General features: G+C 38.5%; 1 protein-coding gene across 5 annotated transcripts in view; it reads left to right on the forward strand.

Annotated features, from left to right (window-relative positions):
* NTNG1 (netrin G1) overlaps window positions 1-16,498 on the forward strand; it is a 396,206-nt gene extending 379,708 nt beyond the window's left edge. For all 5 annotated transcript variants that reach the window (XM_049765717.1, XM_049765720.1, XM_049765718.1 and 2 more), the window contains one exon: window positions 15,929-16,498. In XM_049765717.1, the coding sequence (XP_049621674.1) occupies window positions 15,929-16,167 (239 nt within the window). In that variant the 3' untranslated portion in view covers window positions 16,168-16,498. The remainder of the gene's footprint in view (window positions 1-15,928) is intronic.
* The last annotated feature ends 320 nt before the right edge of the window (window positions 16,499-16,818 follow it).

Genomic DNA, 16,818 nt, shown 5'->3' on the forward strand with positions numbered 1-16,818 from the left:
TTATGAAGTGGAAATGTCAGTTTCCAAACGTAGAGCATTTGCCTTGCATAGGATGACCCAGGACAGACCTCAGTTTGATCCGCAGCATCCCATATGGTACTCCAAGCCAGGAGCGATTTCTAAGAACATAGCCAGGAGTAACCCCTGAGCCTGACCAGATGTGGCCCCAAAACAAAAACAAACAAAAAGCAAAGTGAGTGGCAATGACTGATCAATATTAACTGAAAATGGAAAGATATTGCTTAAGACTCTGCTACAATTGTTAACTATTATTTTTAAACCTTACTAATGTATTTTAGAATAGTTAAGTCTTTGATCCCTAGTGCACTAGAAAGTACTTTTTTTTAAATTATCAGTCATTTTTACATGGAAACTCCAAGTTCTTAAATGACTCTTATCATCATTTTGTACATTTTCTCGATTCCATAATGTTGTTTCTTTCACCTTGAATGTATTGACACCAATTCATTGTAGCTTGTCATAGGCATTAGGAGGGTAATGGTTTTGTTTCATCCTGACATTATAAAATCACCTCCCAAGACTTGGTTTGACATTGTCAGGAAATGGCTATGGTGACAGCAAGGCCAAAACAGACAAGAGTGAATCACAGTGATTTCCCAGAAAAAAAAATCATTAAGAAAAGTTACTGCTGTGTGATTTCAGTAGCTGTTTTTCATACTTAAATATCCCTGCTGTTTAGAAATCCTAAGAGGGCTTAGCCCATATTTAGAACACTCCTGCCAAATATATATAAGAAAAATTAATTCTCCAAGGAGACATTTGGCCATACCTTAACAAACAGGAAACTCAAATTATATTTTAGCTTTACAGAGTTCTTAAAGGCATAAAAATTCTGTTTAAGAAAAAACTACATATGTGAATTAATGACATAATTATCTTCTCTCAGCTATAGGCACTTGGGTTTCTTAATGCTGCATATCAAAGGTCTATAATATCTCTCTGCCTCCTACTCAGAATATGGTATGTTTAACTTCAACACATAATGGGCCTGTATAGGTTGTATTTTAGAGTCCCCACATAATTTCAAAGAACATAAAATTCTTTTTACTCACAGATTTCTATGTGACTGTGGTTAGTCCACCACCAAACACCCTGCCCTTACCAATAGCACTGCTACATAAAACAATTCCTTCTAGACAGCAATGACAAGATTAGAAAAGCCAAAACACTTTACCAAATAGAAAACAAATGACAAATCTGATCTCTGAACTGATCTCACCTCTCTTCCCTTGCTTCTTCTTCTTCTTCTTTTTTTTTTTTTTGTGTGTGTGTGTGTGTGTGTGTGTGTGTGTGTGTGTGTGTGTGTGTGTGTGTGTGGTTTTTGGGTCACACCCGACAGTGCTCAGGGGTTATTCCTGGCTCCAGGCTCAGAAATTGCTTCTGGCAGGCACGGGGGACCATATGGGGCGCCGGGATTCGAACCGATGACCTCCTGCATGAAAGGCAAACGCCTTACTTCCATGCTATCTCTCCGGCCCCTCTTCCCTTGCTTCTTCTCCCTCCATTTCTTCCTTAGTCATATACTGTAGAAGAAACCTCCATACAAGTGACCTCTCTCCTTTGTGATTTTTTTTCTTTATGAGATCATGAAGCACCCTAACAAATTACTCCATGTAAACTGAGCTGGAATGTTACATTTCTGCTGATATTTTTCTTTGTTAACTTTCTTATCTATTCCCTACCAGATATCTCAGCACTCCTTCAAAAGGATACCTTAATCTGGCTTCACATTTTTAAAATAGTTTTATCTCCTTCCTGGAAAGTAAATGAGGGGTTATAAAGGAAAAGTTACTTTCACTTCCTGCTTTCCAAACTATATGTGTTATATCTAACTCTATCAACATTTACCTACTATAAATAAGTATGCATCTGCCTTACACAAAGAAGCAGTGAACAAAGTATTTATTATTTATTGTTTTTATTTGGAATATATCTATTCAGCAGCAGGAATGGTGTTTAATCTTTAAGTAATAACAGGAACCGCAAGATCACAGATATTTATAGATGTAGCACTGTGAATCTACAAAAAAAAACTCAAGTTGCATGAAATTGATGCTTGTGAAGTTACTGCGACTATGAGCCCTTATACTTGAAGAGTAAGAGGAAATTTTACTATATATAGTCCATCACTGTAGCTTGACCTTTAGATATAAAGGTGTCTACTCATTCTGCATCAGTTCTACACATGATCAGTTCTTCACATGATAGTTCCAGGCTAAAATCCTTTAGAAGAAGCATTGCTATTCCCATCTACACCTAAAACATCTATACATAATCCTTTGGCAAGGTAAGGAATCTCAGGGTTAAGGGCCTGTTATCATTTAGGGATTAAGCAGGAATTCATTTCCTTTGTCCCTCTTGAGAAGTTTTTGTAGATGCATCATTGGTAATATTTAATAAATAAATATATAAATATTGAAATAATGCAAAATTTGATCACATTATTAAGGTTTTTTAGAAATTACTTTATAATCTCAGTCTAAGATATATTAATTTTCTCAAGTGATAATTATTGTTGTTAATCTTCTTAATAATTTCAAATGGCTGTAATTTATTCTAAGCAATTTGAAGACAATGAGGGCTGGAAAGATAGTATAGTGGTTAATGCCTTGCATGTGGCTGAATTCCAGAGTAATTTCCAACACCACATGGTCTCCAAGCACCTCAGAGACTAACTTCTGAGCACAGAGCCAGGAGTTTTCCTGAGTCTAATCAAATATGATCCCAAATCCCTTGCCCCATCTTGAAGACAATAAAAAGTATAAATATTAAAATTACTAAAATCATTTGCACTTCAGTCAACCACAGAGACACAATCATCGTTTTTTGGTACAAATTGTTCAGTATTTTTTCTGGGGCTTATCTAATAGCATTCTGTATTTATACTTGTGGAGATCATACTGGGTCAATATTTGTACTCTGTTTCTTCCTGACATGCTGTTGTGTACTTTGGAACAATAGTTGTTCTTTGTGTGCTACCACTGAGTATAGTTCCTGCCTCTCAATGAATACCATCCCTCACCTTGGGGAAAGGAATAGAGGTTGTATCTTATTATTAAACAAGACAAGTGCATTTTCTGATACCAGATGAAAACCTATGTGACTTCTCAGCATCGCTTTTATGAGTACCTTGCCTGTGTCTGTGTCTGAAGTTGTTGACCTAAATAGGATTTCAATACATCATTAATGGTCCCTTTGGGAAAGATGCCCAGACTTCAGCTTCTGGGATTCTCAGTGAATTAATTTTTTTTCTCAACAACAGGAAAGCCTTATATTTTCAGTTTACAAAAGCAGAGACATTTTTCAGGTATCTTGGAGGTGCCTCTCACTCATGCCTTCAGGTCACCTATTATCTATTTCAGTCTAGTTACATTACTGCAAACTATGGGCATTAGTTGCTTAGAACAAATGTGGCTTTTAAAATGATGTTTAGAGCAGAGTTTCCTTGGGTTGGACAAAGGCACTGTCACTCTCATAGCCAGTGCTTTGATATTAGATAAATAAGAACATAATAGCTCTTCTCTAATGTCAAAAACTGCTGTATTTGATTGCCCAGACATGACCCACCTCCCAACCCCACCCCAGCTGACAACTTCAAAATTGTTCTCTATAGACCCTTTGGCTCTGCTCCTTGGCCTCATGACACTGAAATAAACTAAACTGGATCCATTTACTCAGATATCCTGTCACTATCAGATATCATGTCACTAGCACCACTGTCTAGGATGGATATAGACACAGACAAGAATATACTTAAGAACAGGAAATTAGGGGCCGGAGAGATAGCACAGTGGTAGGGCATTTGCCTTGCACACAGCAGATTCAGGACAGATGGTGGTTCGATCCCAGCATCCTGTATGGAACCCTGTACCTGCCAGAAGTGATTTCTGAGCACAGAACCAGGAGTAGCCACTGAGCACTGCCTGTGGTGTGACCCAAAAGCCAAAACAAACAAACAAATAAGAACAGGAAATCAAGTATGTTTTTTCTTATTTCCCCTCCCAGGTTCAATCTAAAAGTTATTTGCTTCTTTTCCTATCACAAACTTACCAGTGCAGAGGTGGGGCAGCAGATAAGATTGTCCAGTTTAGGCCCTTCCTTGTGGGTATAGCTCAGTGGTAGAGCATTTGACTGCAGTTCAGGCCCTTCCAGCTAAACTGTACACAAATCTAATGTACAGGTTAGTGAAAAAATATGAGCCACTCTCAGGAAAAGGAGCAATAGCAAAACTTGCAGTGCTTTGTAGAAATCTGTAGAAATGCATAATAAATGTATAATAATAAATGCATAATGAATGTAAAACTGCATATTTGACCCCCCCCATACCCTCTCAAGATTCATACCTGCAAAGGACATATAGAAAGGCGGTCTCTGATGGATGACGTATGCCACTCTCTTGTACTTTAAGTACCTTCAGTTGAGTCAGTAGCAAGGAATTCCTTATTATATTGGAGACAAAAACATCTCATTCTTCCTCCCTGGGCTTCAAGCATTGTTGTGTTTTGGAAGGGGAGGTAGAGCTGGAAAAAGTTTGAACAGAGGATCGGGCATTAACAAAGCCTACATAGGTAGTGTTATATTTTTTTAAAGTATCTTCACATATTTCATCTTGAGGCTCCCAACAACTGTGAGGGTGAATAGGACAAGTGTTATTATCCTTGCCTTAAAAGTGAAAAAAGAGAGGCACAAAGAGGTTAAATGATTTCCCCAAGTTCACTCAGGCTATTAACCACAGAGATCAGGCTTGAATCACAAGTTCCTTACCTAATTCTCTTCATGGTTTCTGTACATGTGTGAAAAAAGGGATTCTGTTCTATGAGGCAAAACCTACCAGCATAAATAGCCTTTGAGTCATTGCCAGGAATTATTGTATTGGAAAATTCAATAGTCATCACATATTGGAATAAAAAGCAGTTGGATTGTTGCCTTTCAAAAGGACATTTTCAGACTCTGGAATTTGGCTCAACAAAAATAATCATGCCCCATATATTAGACCCTGGCCTTAATCACCAGCAAAACAAATGTGCACAGACACATGGTCACACACACAAATACACACACCTACACACAGACCTCATGCATCTTTGAAGTTGGAGTGAACTTTTGAGTAGGAGGGATAGTACACAGTTTAAGGTGCTTGCCATTTGCGTGTAGCTATGGTCACACTGTATTTTAAATTCTAGCACTGTAAATATTCCTCCAAAGCACTACTTGTCCTGACCCCTGAGTATTGTCCTGAAGATTACAAAATAAGTAAATCAAGTTGGAGAAAACTTTAAAAAGATCAACTTTATACCCTTTGTCTCACTTTATAGCTGTCACTAGAATGTAAATTTCACAAAAACAACTGCCTTATTGACGTGACATACAACTATGACCCATATAATCCATGATCTAGAATCTAGGCCTGATTAGATTGTGGATAAATAAAAGAATGGTGATATCTAAATGATTCTGTGACATGCCCACAATCATAGAACTCAGGTGTCATAACTCAGTCACTACTTTTCTACAGCACCCTATTACCAAACATGCCCTGACATAAATGAGAATAACTGGAGTTGGTGAGAGTAATGTGGCTAAGTGTTTCTATTCCCCAAAAGGCTTAAACAACAGTCTATAGCTTCTGTATTAGAGGAACTAAACAATAGGGTTAGATTTATGTCTCACCTCTCCTAACTTTGTAAAACAGTTTTCAATTCTGAATAAATGGGTCATAACCACAGTTCTTCGTAGCCCTGCCACAAACTTTTAAATGCCTAAATCAGAACTAAGAGATGCACCTTTGTTATTAGACTATTTGGTGGAGGTTATTCACTTTTTGACGTTTCTTTGAAAAGATGAACAATTTGGATCATCTTTCCCTTCGCAATTCTGGGCTTGTTTCAGGTGGTGAAGGTAGAGGTCACTTTATTAATACAACCATCAAGAAAAGCTGTCATGGTAACACATTGCATCGATTCCTTGAAGTGCAGGAGACAAAGCCAAAAAGAGAAACTTTCAAGTCTATAAATACAGACCCAGTATTGCTCAAGCATAGCAGCTTGCTGACAGGGTGAACTGAAATGTATGGCTTTGAACAAGACACAAACAGAAAAAAGAAAACTTCCTTTGGTGGTGTAATGGATCATCATGACCACAACGGGAATAAGTGACCCTTCAGGTTGCAGAAGAATAGACCAATAGAACAAGTAGTAACACTAAGTTCTGGTGGCCGGGGCCCTATTTGAGTACTGATGATTTCTAGATAGACCTGCTTTTCCATAACTTTCATGAAAAGAGAAAAGAATCAAGGTCTCACATTTTTTATGATATCATTTGAAAAGAGAAAAATATGAGTGATAATCATGAAATCTACCAAGAAAAAATATTAAAGTTTTGAATCATTTTGCTATGACCCTATGATCGTCATATCCAAGCAACAAGAAAAAAAATAAGTCAAAAGGGAGAGAATAAAATGGGTTCACTCCTCTTCATTTACTGTAAAAATTCTGATTGTTTTTATAAATGTTCGGCAATTGTGGGAGATTATTGTGAGCTATGATTGTGGCCTATTTACTGTAACTGATATCAGAGCTATTAAAACACTTTGGAATGTCAGCCACTCCATCAGGATTCTATACTTCTTTCATCTTCGAGCCACATAATTTTTGATCTAATATTAATATGATAGCCTTATCTCTCAAATACCAATGATTTTCTTGATTAACCCATCTTAAAAAATATAGATGGTACAGTGAATATGGTACCTTGCCGCAGCCAAGCAAGTTGGATCCCCAGCACTTCATTTGGTTTCCTGAAATCCACCAAGAGGGAACCCTGAGTTCTGCTGAGTGTGACCGAAATAGTTTTTAATTGAAAATATTTCTAGGGGCCAGAGTGGTGGCACAAGAGATAAGGCCTTGCCCACGCTAGCCTACAAAGGACCATGGTTCGATCCCCCAGCATCTCATATGGTCTTCCAAGCCAGGAGCGATTTCTAAGCTCATAGCCAGGAGTAACCCCTGAGTGTTAGTGGGTGTGACACTCCCCCCCAAAAAAAAAGAAAAGAAGAAAGTATTTTTAATACTGAAGTATTAGAATGTTACAGATTATGTAGTGTGATATTAGACACAGAATACACAGAATGCATAAATTATTTTATCAATGACAAAATGATCCTATCAAATAAATTCAAGTTATTATAAATATTAGATTTTACTGTATCTAACAATCATGTAGTAAAAAAAAAGAGAATTGTTTCTAGTAGATCATTGTTTGCAGCTAATGTTAGTGTTAGATAGTGAGATTAAAAATTAACCTTTCTGGTTTACTTCCCAGTTTACTGAGACAACATGCTCTTATATTGTCAGTAATAAAAAAGAATATGCTGGGCCATGGTTAAGAATACTTTACAAAATAAGGTCAAGTATTCATATAGTGCACCAAATAAAGAGAATGATAAATGTAAGGCATGTATTGGGTAGCAATCTCAAGACTTTATTTTTGGAGTGTTATGTGGTATTTTTATGTGATATTTGTTGTTGTTGTTTGTGTTTTCAAGGTGATATGGGTACTGGAAACCCAATACATGACCTTATACATGGGTACAATACACTCTACCATAAAATTACATCCCCAGCCCAGATATTTTTCATCTGCAACAAGATAGATCATTAGATAGGAATTTATCTCCACATCAGTTCATTTGCTCATGGATTTCTAAAAGTTTGTATTGAGTGGAATTATGAAATTCATGTTAGAAATTATTAATATTAAGCAATTTTCTTTTATGTATAGAGGAAGAAGTGATACTGAAAAAAAACACATTCTCCATTTCCACCCTAGGCCATTAGTGTTACTATATTTTATGTATGAGCTGATTTGTTTTTGAAGCTCTGCCAGAAATGTGCTAAAATTCTGCCCAGTTAGAGTGAGATATGAAGTAGAGCAGCTCACCAACATAATTACTAAAAATCTACTGAGAATCTACCAAAGCATTGTTTTCAGTGTCTTTGTTTTATTTTGGGAACACAAAGGATAGAGCTCAGAGAATACTCCTGGGTTTGTGCTCAGGAATTACACTTGGCAGTTCTTGGAGATGTCAGGAGATGTCTTGATATAGAATCTGCCATGATAAGGTTTTCTATCTTTTTCATCCATCCATTCATCCTTTCATGAAGGGAAGTGCCCTACCCACTGTTCTATCTCTCTATCCCTTCGATGTCTTTTAGGGAGCATGGACAGTCTCATTATCCAATATCATTCCTACTTTTCTCCTGTGAAAATTGGGAGACCTGGATTCTAGTTCTAGTTCTACATTCTACTCTTGATTAAATTGCTCTAAATCTAATATTTTACTCTAAATTGCTCTTGTCTTACTGCTATAGTTTCTACTCAAGTTATAGCAGAGTAAAAAATATTACAGGACAAGGGGGATTTTGGTTTCTGTTATTAAGTTCATGCAGTACTAAAGAGACTATCTTAGATCTCCATCTTCTGTAGTTACTTCTCCAACAAAATTCACTCATATTTAAACCTCAATTACTTAAAATTTCTATGACTCCATGCAAGAAAACTCACCATCTGTCTCTGATCTAGAATTGCCAAGATATCTTCAATCTCCTTTCCCCAATATAACTGCTCACAGTTGTTGACACCGTGGTCCAGATATCAATTTTCTTCCAATATTAATTGAGTGTAAATGTTGTGAGGGACTATCCTCACTCAGACACTGAATAGTATCTCTGGCCTAAAATATCTCCAGATATTATCAGGTGTTCTTAGTATACAAAATCATCAGTTGTTGTGAACCACAAGTTTAGACTGACAACAAAAAAAAATTCCACTAAAAGTAAATTTTCCGGGGCCAGAGGGATAGCACAACATGTAGAACATTTGCCTTGCTTGTGGCTGACCCAGTTCTATTCCCTGCATCCAGTTGGTCCCTTGTGCATGCCGGGAGTGATTTCTGAGAGCAAAGATAGGTGTAATCCCTGAGGGCTGCCTAGTAAGACCCCAAAACAAACAAACAAAAAAAATTAAAAATTAATTCTTTCATTTATCCAGTCCTTTTTCAGATTATTTCAAAATTTCTTATTGGATTCCATTAAGGCCATACAATGCATATTTTGCATATTTTTCTTATTCAATTCAAAATACCCTTCTTAGAACTCTTCTAGACTGTATGTTTGTTCTTAGTCAACTGCTGAAAAACATTTATGATTGACCAAATCCCTCATTTGATCACTGCATTTTTTTTGACTTCTTAACATCCAATTTGGCCCTTTTTCTCATTGTCCTTTCTGCAGTTTTCATTTATGTAAGTGTAAATAAGCACTTGAGATAGAATCTGCCATGATAAGGTCTTCTATTTTTTTCACCAAGCCTTTGTTATAAAGATCATCATCACTCTGCTCCAAATCTATATCGTTAGATCCTGAATCAGTAGCTGGTTTTCCCAATTAATTTACAAGATCTTTTCAGAAGAGTCATTAGAAGTCCTAAAGTTAGTAGTTCTTCAACAAGTTCATTTTCATCTCCAATCAAAATCTTCCTCATAAATATTATTTCTTAATTATTTTTATTTGGGACTAGAGAGATTTTATATAAATGGTTAAAATGGGAACTTGAAAATATCCCTTAATTTGTATCTTCAAATTTGTCCAATCTCAGGACCAGAGTAATATTACAGCAGGTAGGGTATTTGCCTTGCACCTAACCAATCCACGTTCAGTCCCCAGCACTCTATGGTCCCCCAAGTTCTCCATGAGTAAGCCTTGAGTGTAGAGCCCTGAGCGTACCCCAGGTGTGGCCCAAAAACAAGCAAATAAAAATCTGTTCATTCTCTTTGTTCACTATCTAGCCCACTTTCATTCTATTGAATGGGTAAAATATTGAATGGCTTTTTTTGGACTCAGTCCTTGATTCCATTCTGCCCTGTATGTAGTCTAGCCTTATTCTTATAGACCTTTCAAAATGTCACCCTGCTCAGAGGTCTTTGACAGCTTCCCACTCCTTTTTATGTAAACTATTTTATTATGCGGAAATTTTATATCCAGCCTACAAGTCAACGTCTTTTTTTTTTTTTTTTTTGTACTTTGGTATTTGAGTCACACCCTATAATGCTCAGGCATTACTCCTGACTCTGGGCTCAAGGGTCACTCCCAATGTGCTCAGGGGACTATATGGAGAGCAAACCTGGATCTACCATGTGTGAGGCAAGCACCCTACCTGTGGTATTATCACTCCACCCACACAAACCAACTCTCCACTCTGTACTTTCCTTGTATATAAGCACACCAATCTATTCATCATTCACAAGCATCCTATCACATATGTCTCTTAGGATTCATTCAGAAAACTGAAACCACAGTATGATTTCTTTTCCTTTTATATTTTTGGGGAGCACATACCCAGTAGTGTGTGGGAGCTATTTTGAACACAGTGTTTAGGACTGCTCCCAGTGGGGCTCAGAGAAGTACGAGGGTCTCAGGGTCTGAGGTAAATATGGAGTCTTCAGCATGCAAAGTCATACAGTACATATTTCGATATAGACGCATTGGTCGGCTACCTTTTTTTTTTCAACTGAGCCAAATCTCGCCAAAACCACGATTGAAATTTATTTTGAGAGCCACACGGGGCGTGCACTGACAGAGGCAGGGAGAAGATTCCTGACTCCTGGAGTGGCTGCCCGGCACACAGACGAGCCAAATTCAAAGTGGAAAGAGCCACATGTGGCTCTCGAGCCACAGGTTGCCGACCACTGATGTGGAGAATTAATCTAAAGATTAATATAATCTAATTTTATACAATTTAAAAATAAGAAGAGGATCTGAAATAAGCCAGATACAGTCATTTTAAGCAGGAACCAACTATCACTGTTGGACTAATGAATGAATGAAAGGAGAAAAGATGAGGTTATTAGAAATAATGTCTGAAGTTGTATTTCACACACTTGAGACCTGGAACTCTGAGAATAGACAGTGCCTGGGTGCTGTTATCATCTCAGCTGCTGATCTCCTTGGTAAGGATTCAAACCCCAAGGGAATGAATATTGCCATATTGTCAGGTTGGTTCATGAACTAGACAAGAGTCTAATAAAGCTGATTCTTATCAATTTGAGCATGAGAATCAAATACTGCTTTAGGGATGAAGATCCATTAATAGAACAATATTGTTAGGTCATCAAACAGGGAAAAGAAAACAATTTTCCTTCCTCCACTTTTTTGTTCCCTTTAATGCTCCCTGTTGTTAGGAGCATACTGACAAAACTACAGGGTTTCAGCCTCAATATGAGAAGTAAAAAAGGATTTAACATTGAAGGGCAATTTCTTAATTACCAGTACAAGGCACTTTCAGATCTTCTTGTCTTCCTATACAGTTCCCTCTCCATAAGCTTTCTATTGGTATCTGTCTGCTGCACTCCATGGTTCAAATACAACCTTCTTTCTATTATCTTCTCTAATATTCCTCAAAGCAAGTACTTATATTAGTATCTGAGTTATCTTACCAGTTTGCAAATATTTTCTTTACTGTCTTTTAGAAAAAATTGCATCATAGTTATTTTTGGATATGTTGGTTTGTTTTCTGCCAAAATGTGAGCTAATTTAGACAGGAGTGTTAAGACCATAAAAGTTAGCAAGGTTCCTGGCAAACAAGAGGTTTGGTTAAGTTGCATGGAATTGATAAGAGCATTTTAATGGAGAAACTATTACTACATTTCTTATGAGTAAAATCTTCCTAACCATACTTGAACTTAGAGCAGAGATCAGGCTTTTTATTTCTTGTACAACCTTTGCAGTGTTTAGTATAAGATTTCACAGATTAAAGAACTCAATATTTTTTAATCATCTTTCTTTATCCATTGAAAATTGCGATTTTGGTTCCAAATAACCTCTAGGTCTAACATTTTATTTAATATTTTGTTAACTGATTACAAAGCTAAAATGTAGCTTACTGTGAAAAATCAAGGTTATTAGCCATTCAAAATATCATAGAAAATAAGCTTAAATAGTAAGTAATACAGTTAGCATTATAGACATTTCTAGCACATGATTCCTTTTTTTATTAATTAATTAATAATTTTTATTTTGACCAAAGTGGATTATAAATCATTCACAGTAGCATTTTAGGTACATAGTGACATTGAATCAGGGGCATTCCCAACAACCAATGTTGTCCTCCCTCCACCCCTGTTTCCAGCATGCATCCCATATCGCCCCTCCTTTGCCCCCGGACTGCTAAATTCTTAAAGAGACTTATGTTCATGTAGTCTTTGTTCATGTCTTTCTTATGTTCATGTAGTCAAAGCAGTCTTTGTTCAAGAAATGCACAATCAAAAGATAAACAGAGATGTCACTCAGTGGTAAAGCTCTGGCTTTGCGTGTATGAATTTGATCCCTAAAACCACCAAAAATAAAAGAGGCTTTGGGAGTTACTGATTCAAAAAACATAGTTCAAAGGATTGAAGTCTGAATGCTTTGCAGTGAGGAGAAGCCAAGTGTAGTCCCTGACACTATATTCTCTTTCCCACTCTCCTCAGCAATGCCCTTACTGGTCCCTTTCCTAGCATTGCTGAAGAGACCCCATCCAAAAGTAAGATTAAAATATCCCCTTTAACAACTGGGGATGTGGCTCAGTGAAAGATCAAATATAATCTACCTTAGAGTAAAGAATGTGATGTGATGAAATTAAAATGTGGTAAAACATATTACTTCATTTTTCTATTTTTCTTATATTCAAACATATAGGCCCATCCAATTATTAATATTAATTACATCTAATCCTTGTATATGTATTAAATCTCACAATCATCAACACCAGTACTAGATTATTCAAATTTTGCGAAGGTATTGAATTATAACTTAATCACTAGTTTCAGGGGAATGAGAGCAGAAAGACATCTCTGTTCAACAGCTGATTTACATTCAGGTCTGAGAAGATGAAAAATTGCTTTTTTTTGTAAAGGGGAGTGATATTTAATTAACTATTGATTTCTTCTCAATTATTCAAGGCAAGCAATTATCGATATTGATGGAACCGATATTTCCCTACTCCTAGTGCTCAAATAAAAGGAAATATCCCATTCAGCAACCTGCTGCCTAGAACAAGAAATGCTGAGAATCTTTAATTTTAAATGGAAACAGTTATTGGATCTGTTTATTCCATGTTGCCCCAATTAAACAGATATTTCCTTAAATGTAAGCAAAACAAAATCCCGAAAACTTATATAAATGCTTTCCAAATTAACAACAACACCCCGCAAAAAGCAAAAAGGGACTTTTGTCAGTTTTGAATCTAACCACACAGGAAAACTTTGCTTCACATCCACAGATTGCAGTATTTTTTCCTTTGGCTTCTAAAATACTGTTATTGTATATAACAATCATAAATTTGAAGCCACCCAATGAGAGGTTCTTTAAATAATTGTGAGAACACCTAAACACTACATTGTATGTCAATATTTGGGGCCTAGAGGATTTACTAGGCATTAGTAATAATTTTAGATATTTCCTGACAGCAAGCACTAGTACATTTGAAAATTAAAGCAATCAATATATTATGCAACTGTGTAAGAGACCTCCAAAGAATTGTGGAAAGTGGTGAAAAAAGGCGTTGATATAGAACAGTTTTTTTATTTCTTTAATATCTTTATTTAAGCATCTTGATTACAAACATGATTGTAGTTGGGTTTCAGTCATGGAAAGAACACACCCCTTCACCAGTGCGACATTCCCATTTTGAGCATCTACCACCATCTCCTTTTCGGTTCATGTACATATGATACATGTACATGTGCATATTTGTTTGCAAGAAGCTTCTTTTAAACTTATGAACATTTGAACATGACCAAGAACATGATAACCATTTTCCATTGGCTCATTACATGATGGATGGGGCTGTTTGCAGCTGATAGTAATATTGAGTTAAAGGAGTGAGGGATGTATGGGAGTGTTTGTGTGTGTGTGTATGTGTGTGTGTGTGTGTGTGTGTGTTGTGTGTTGTTGTATAATTCCTATAGTCCTACTGAGGACATTTAGAAATCTTACCATGACATTTTTTAGAAATAAAAAAATGTTATGACATGTAAATAAGCCACCTTTTCTGTCCTCAACCTTCTTTTCATTCCAGCATGATTCTGTATATTAAGTGCTTAAGTAGCATATGTTGTTGGGGATTGTTCTTGGCTTTTACTCCTTGTTGCTTTAATTTCCCTGGGTTCTATTTAGCATTCTGCTAAATCAGTGAAAGCCTTGATTTTCTTAAAGATTAGAAGCCATAAACTAATGAGGATAAACAGAATTCTGAAGAAATGAGAAATTATTAGAGATGAAAGTTACATGACAGGAACCACGGATGGATTTGAGTCTCTAGAATTACTTGTCTCAATTTATTAAAGTCGAGAAGACTAATTGATGGACATGGTGAAATTTTGGTAATCAGAATTTGACTACTGCATTATCACTATTCCCAGATATCAAAGTAACCTTGGACTCTACCTCCCATATTTACAAGGCGATAAAAATCCTGATAGGCTGTCAGGGGCAAATGTGACTGCTCTTCTTCACACTCCTTCCATAGAACAGCTGTTTTGTTTATTTTTTTTTTCTTTCCTTTCAACCGGGCTGCTGTCTGCCTAAAGCATGCTGCTTCCTCAAGGTCCCCCAATCTCACCACCCAAGTACTCCCATACCCCCACCCCACCCTCTCCTGGCTTCCCCTTTTGGTCTCTGTCTTCCTGCATGCAATCGCTGGAATCACCTGCTGGGAGAATATCACTGACCATGCTCCCCTTTCCTGCCACTCTGCATCCCAGAGGTTTTGGTTTTTGCAGCAATCCTACTTTGCATTTTAATTATCATTCTCCTGACTTCAAAGCTCTGCATCCTTGTATCAGGCAATTGTACTTCAAAAAAAAAAATCTGGAGGTCAGCACAGGTTCTGTTCAGGTTGAAGAGACTGCCAAAGCGGAGATATTACATCACTGTGTGTATTCTAATAGCCTGAAATGGACAATGTTAATAATATCCAAGGTCGCATGGAAAAAAAAATCCATATGAAAAAGAACTAATATGATCAAAACCAAAAGGCAAGCAAACTCCATTTGCTTGGAAATTGAAGTCACATGCTTAGTTAGTGGAGGGGAGGCAGCGGCACCAAGATCGATAGGGATATAAATATATATATAATATGTTTTAAGCTGAAAACATGATATATCAGATGAACTTCAATTGATTCTGCTTCTCCTCCCTGCGGCCCCCTCCCCTGCCCCTTCCCTCCCTCATCCCCTCCACTATCCCCCTCCACCATCCTCCTCCTGTATTCACTACCCCATCCCCATCCGCTATACCCCTTCCCAATCCATCTCCCCATCCCCATCCCTATCCCCAATTCATCCCCATCCCTATCTATCTCCCCATCCTTCTCCCTTATTCCCCATCCTCTCCCGTCCCCATCCCCATCCTTCATTCCCATCCCCACCCATCTCCCCATCCTTCTCCCCCATTTCGCCTTCCCCTCTCCATCCCTTCCCCATCTCTTCCTCCTCCCCTTCCTCTCCCTGTCCCCTCCCCACTTCTCCTCCCCCTCCCCCACTCCCACCCCATCCCTATCTCCCCATATTTCTTCCCCATTCCCTTCCCAAATCCCTCCCCATCCCCATCCCCATCCCATTCCCATCCATCTCCCCCTCCCCTCCCCATTTCCCTCCTCTCCCTCAATCCCATCACCATTCCCATCCCCCTTCCTCATGCATCTCCCCATCCTCCTCCCCCATTTCCCTCCCTCTCCCCTCCCCTTTGCCCATCCCCATCACTCATTCTCCTCCCCATTTCCACCCCCATTCTCCTCCCCTCCCATTCCCACCCCCCATTCCCCTCCCTCTCTCATCCCCCATCCCCATCCCCATCCCCATCCCCCCCTGCAGCCAATGTCTGCGACAACGAACTGCTGCACTGCCAGAATGGAGGGACATGCCACAACAACGTGCGCTGCCAGTGCCCGGCCGCCTACACGGGCATCCTGTGCGAGAAGCTGCGCTGCGAGGAGGCCGGCAGCTGTGGCTCCAGTTCCAACTCGGCCCCCGGCTCGCCTGCCCCGGGCTCCCAGGCCCTGTTGTTGCTGTTGCTCTTGCTGCTGGGGACTGCCAGGCCCTGGGTCTTCTAGGCCTCTCCAAATCCAGCCACCCACCCACCGGCCCAGATCTCTGCCCTGGGGTTGAACAGACACCACCAAGCACTTGCTTACCAACGTAGGATACACACATATTCAGACATCCCCCCAAAATAATAATAAACCACAGTGTTAAAGCTAAGAAGGCCGAACTGAACTAAGCCATATCTCTCAGCGCAGCCTTGGACTGCACATCTGAGTCAAGACTGTTCCTTGCTGACTCCAGAGGATTGAAATGGGCAGCTGTTTGGTTGTTGGGGTACATGATCACCTCCAAGTCCCATGGCTGGCCAGCTGCAGACTTGATTGCCAATGGGAAAGGCTGTGCTAGCCCCGCCCCGGATACCCCCAAACAGGAAAGGCCAACTAACCTAAAACAAGACAAAAAATGAAATATTATAAATAAAAAAACAAAAAACAAAACATTTGCTACTCTCACATGGTGCAGCCTTGCACCTCTTGCCCTGTGTGTGCACCAACCAAATAGAAACTTTCTGTGCTGGTAGTGCATATGTGGGCCTAAGAGAAAAATCTAAGACAAGCTACCATATTGGTTTGCTTCAGTCCCTGACCCCTTTCCAATCTGTGCTTTAGTGAACGTTGCTCTGTAACCCCTGTTGGCTGAAAGATTTCTTTGTCTGATGT

The sequence above is a fragment of the Suncus etruscus genome, chromosome 19 (assembly GCF_024139225.1).
Source record: "Suncus etruscus isolate mSunEtr1 chromosome 19, mSunEtr1.pri.cur, whole genome shotgun sequence".
Lineage (NCBI taxonomy): Eukaryota > Metazoa > Chordata > Mammalia > Eulipotyphla > Soricidae > Suncus > Suncus etruscus.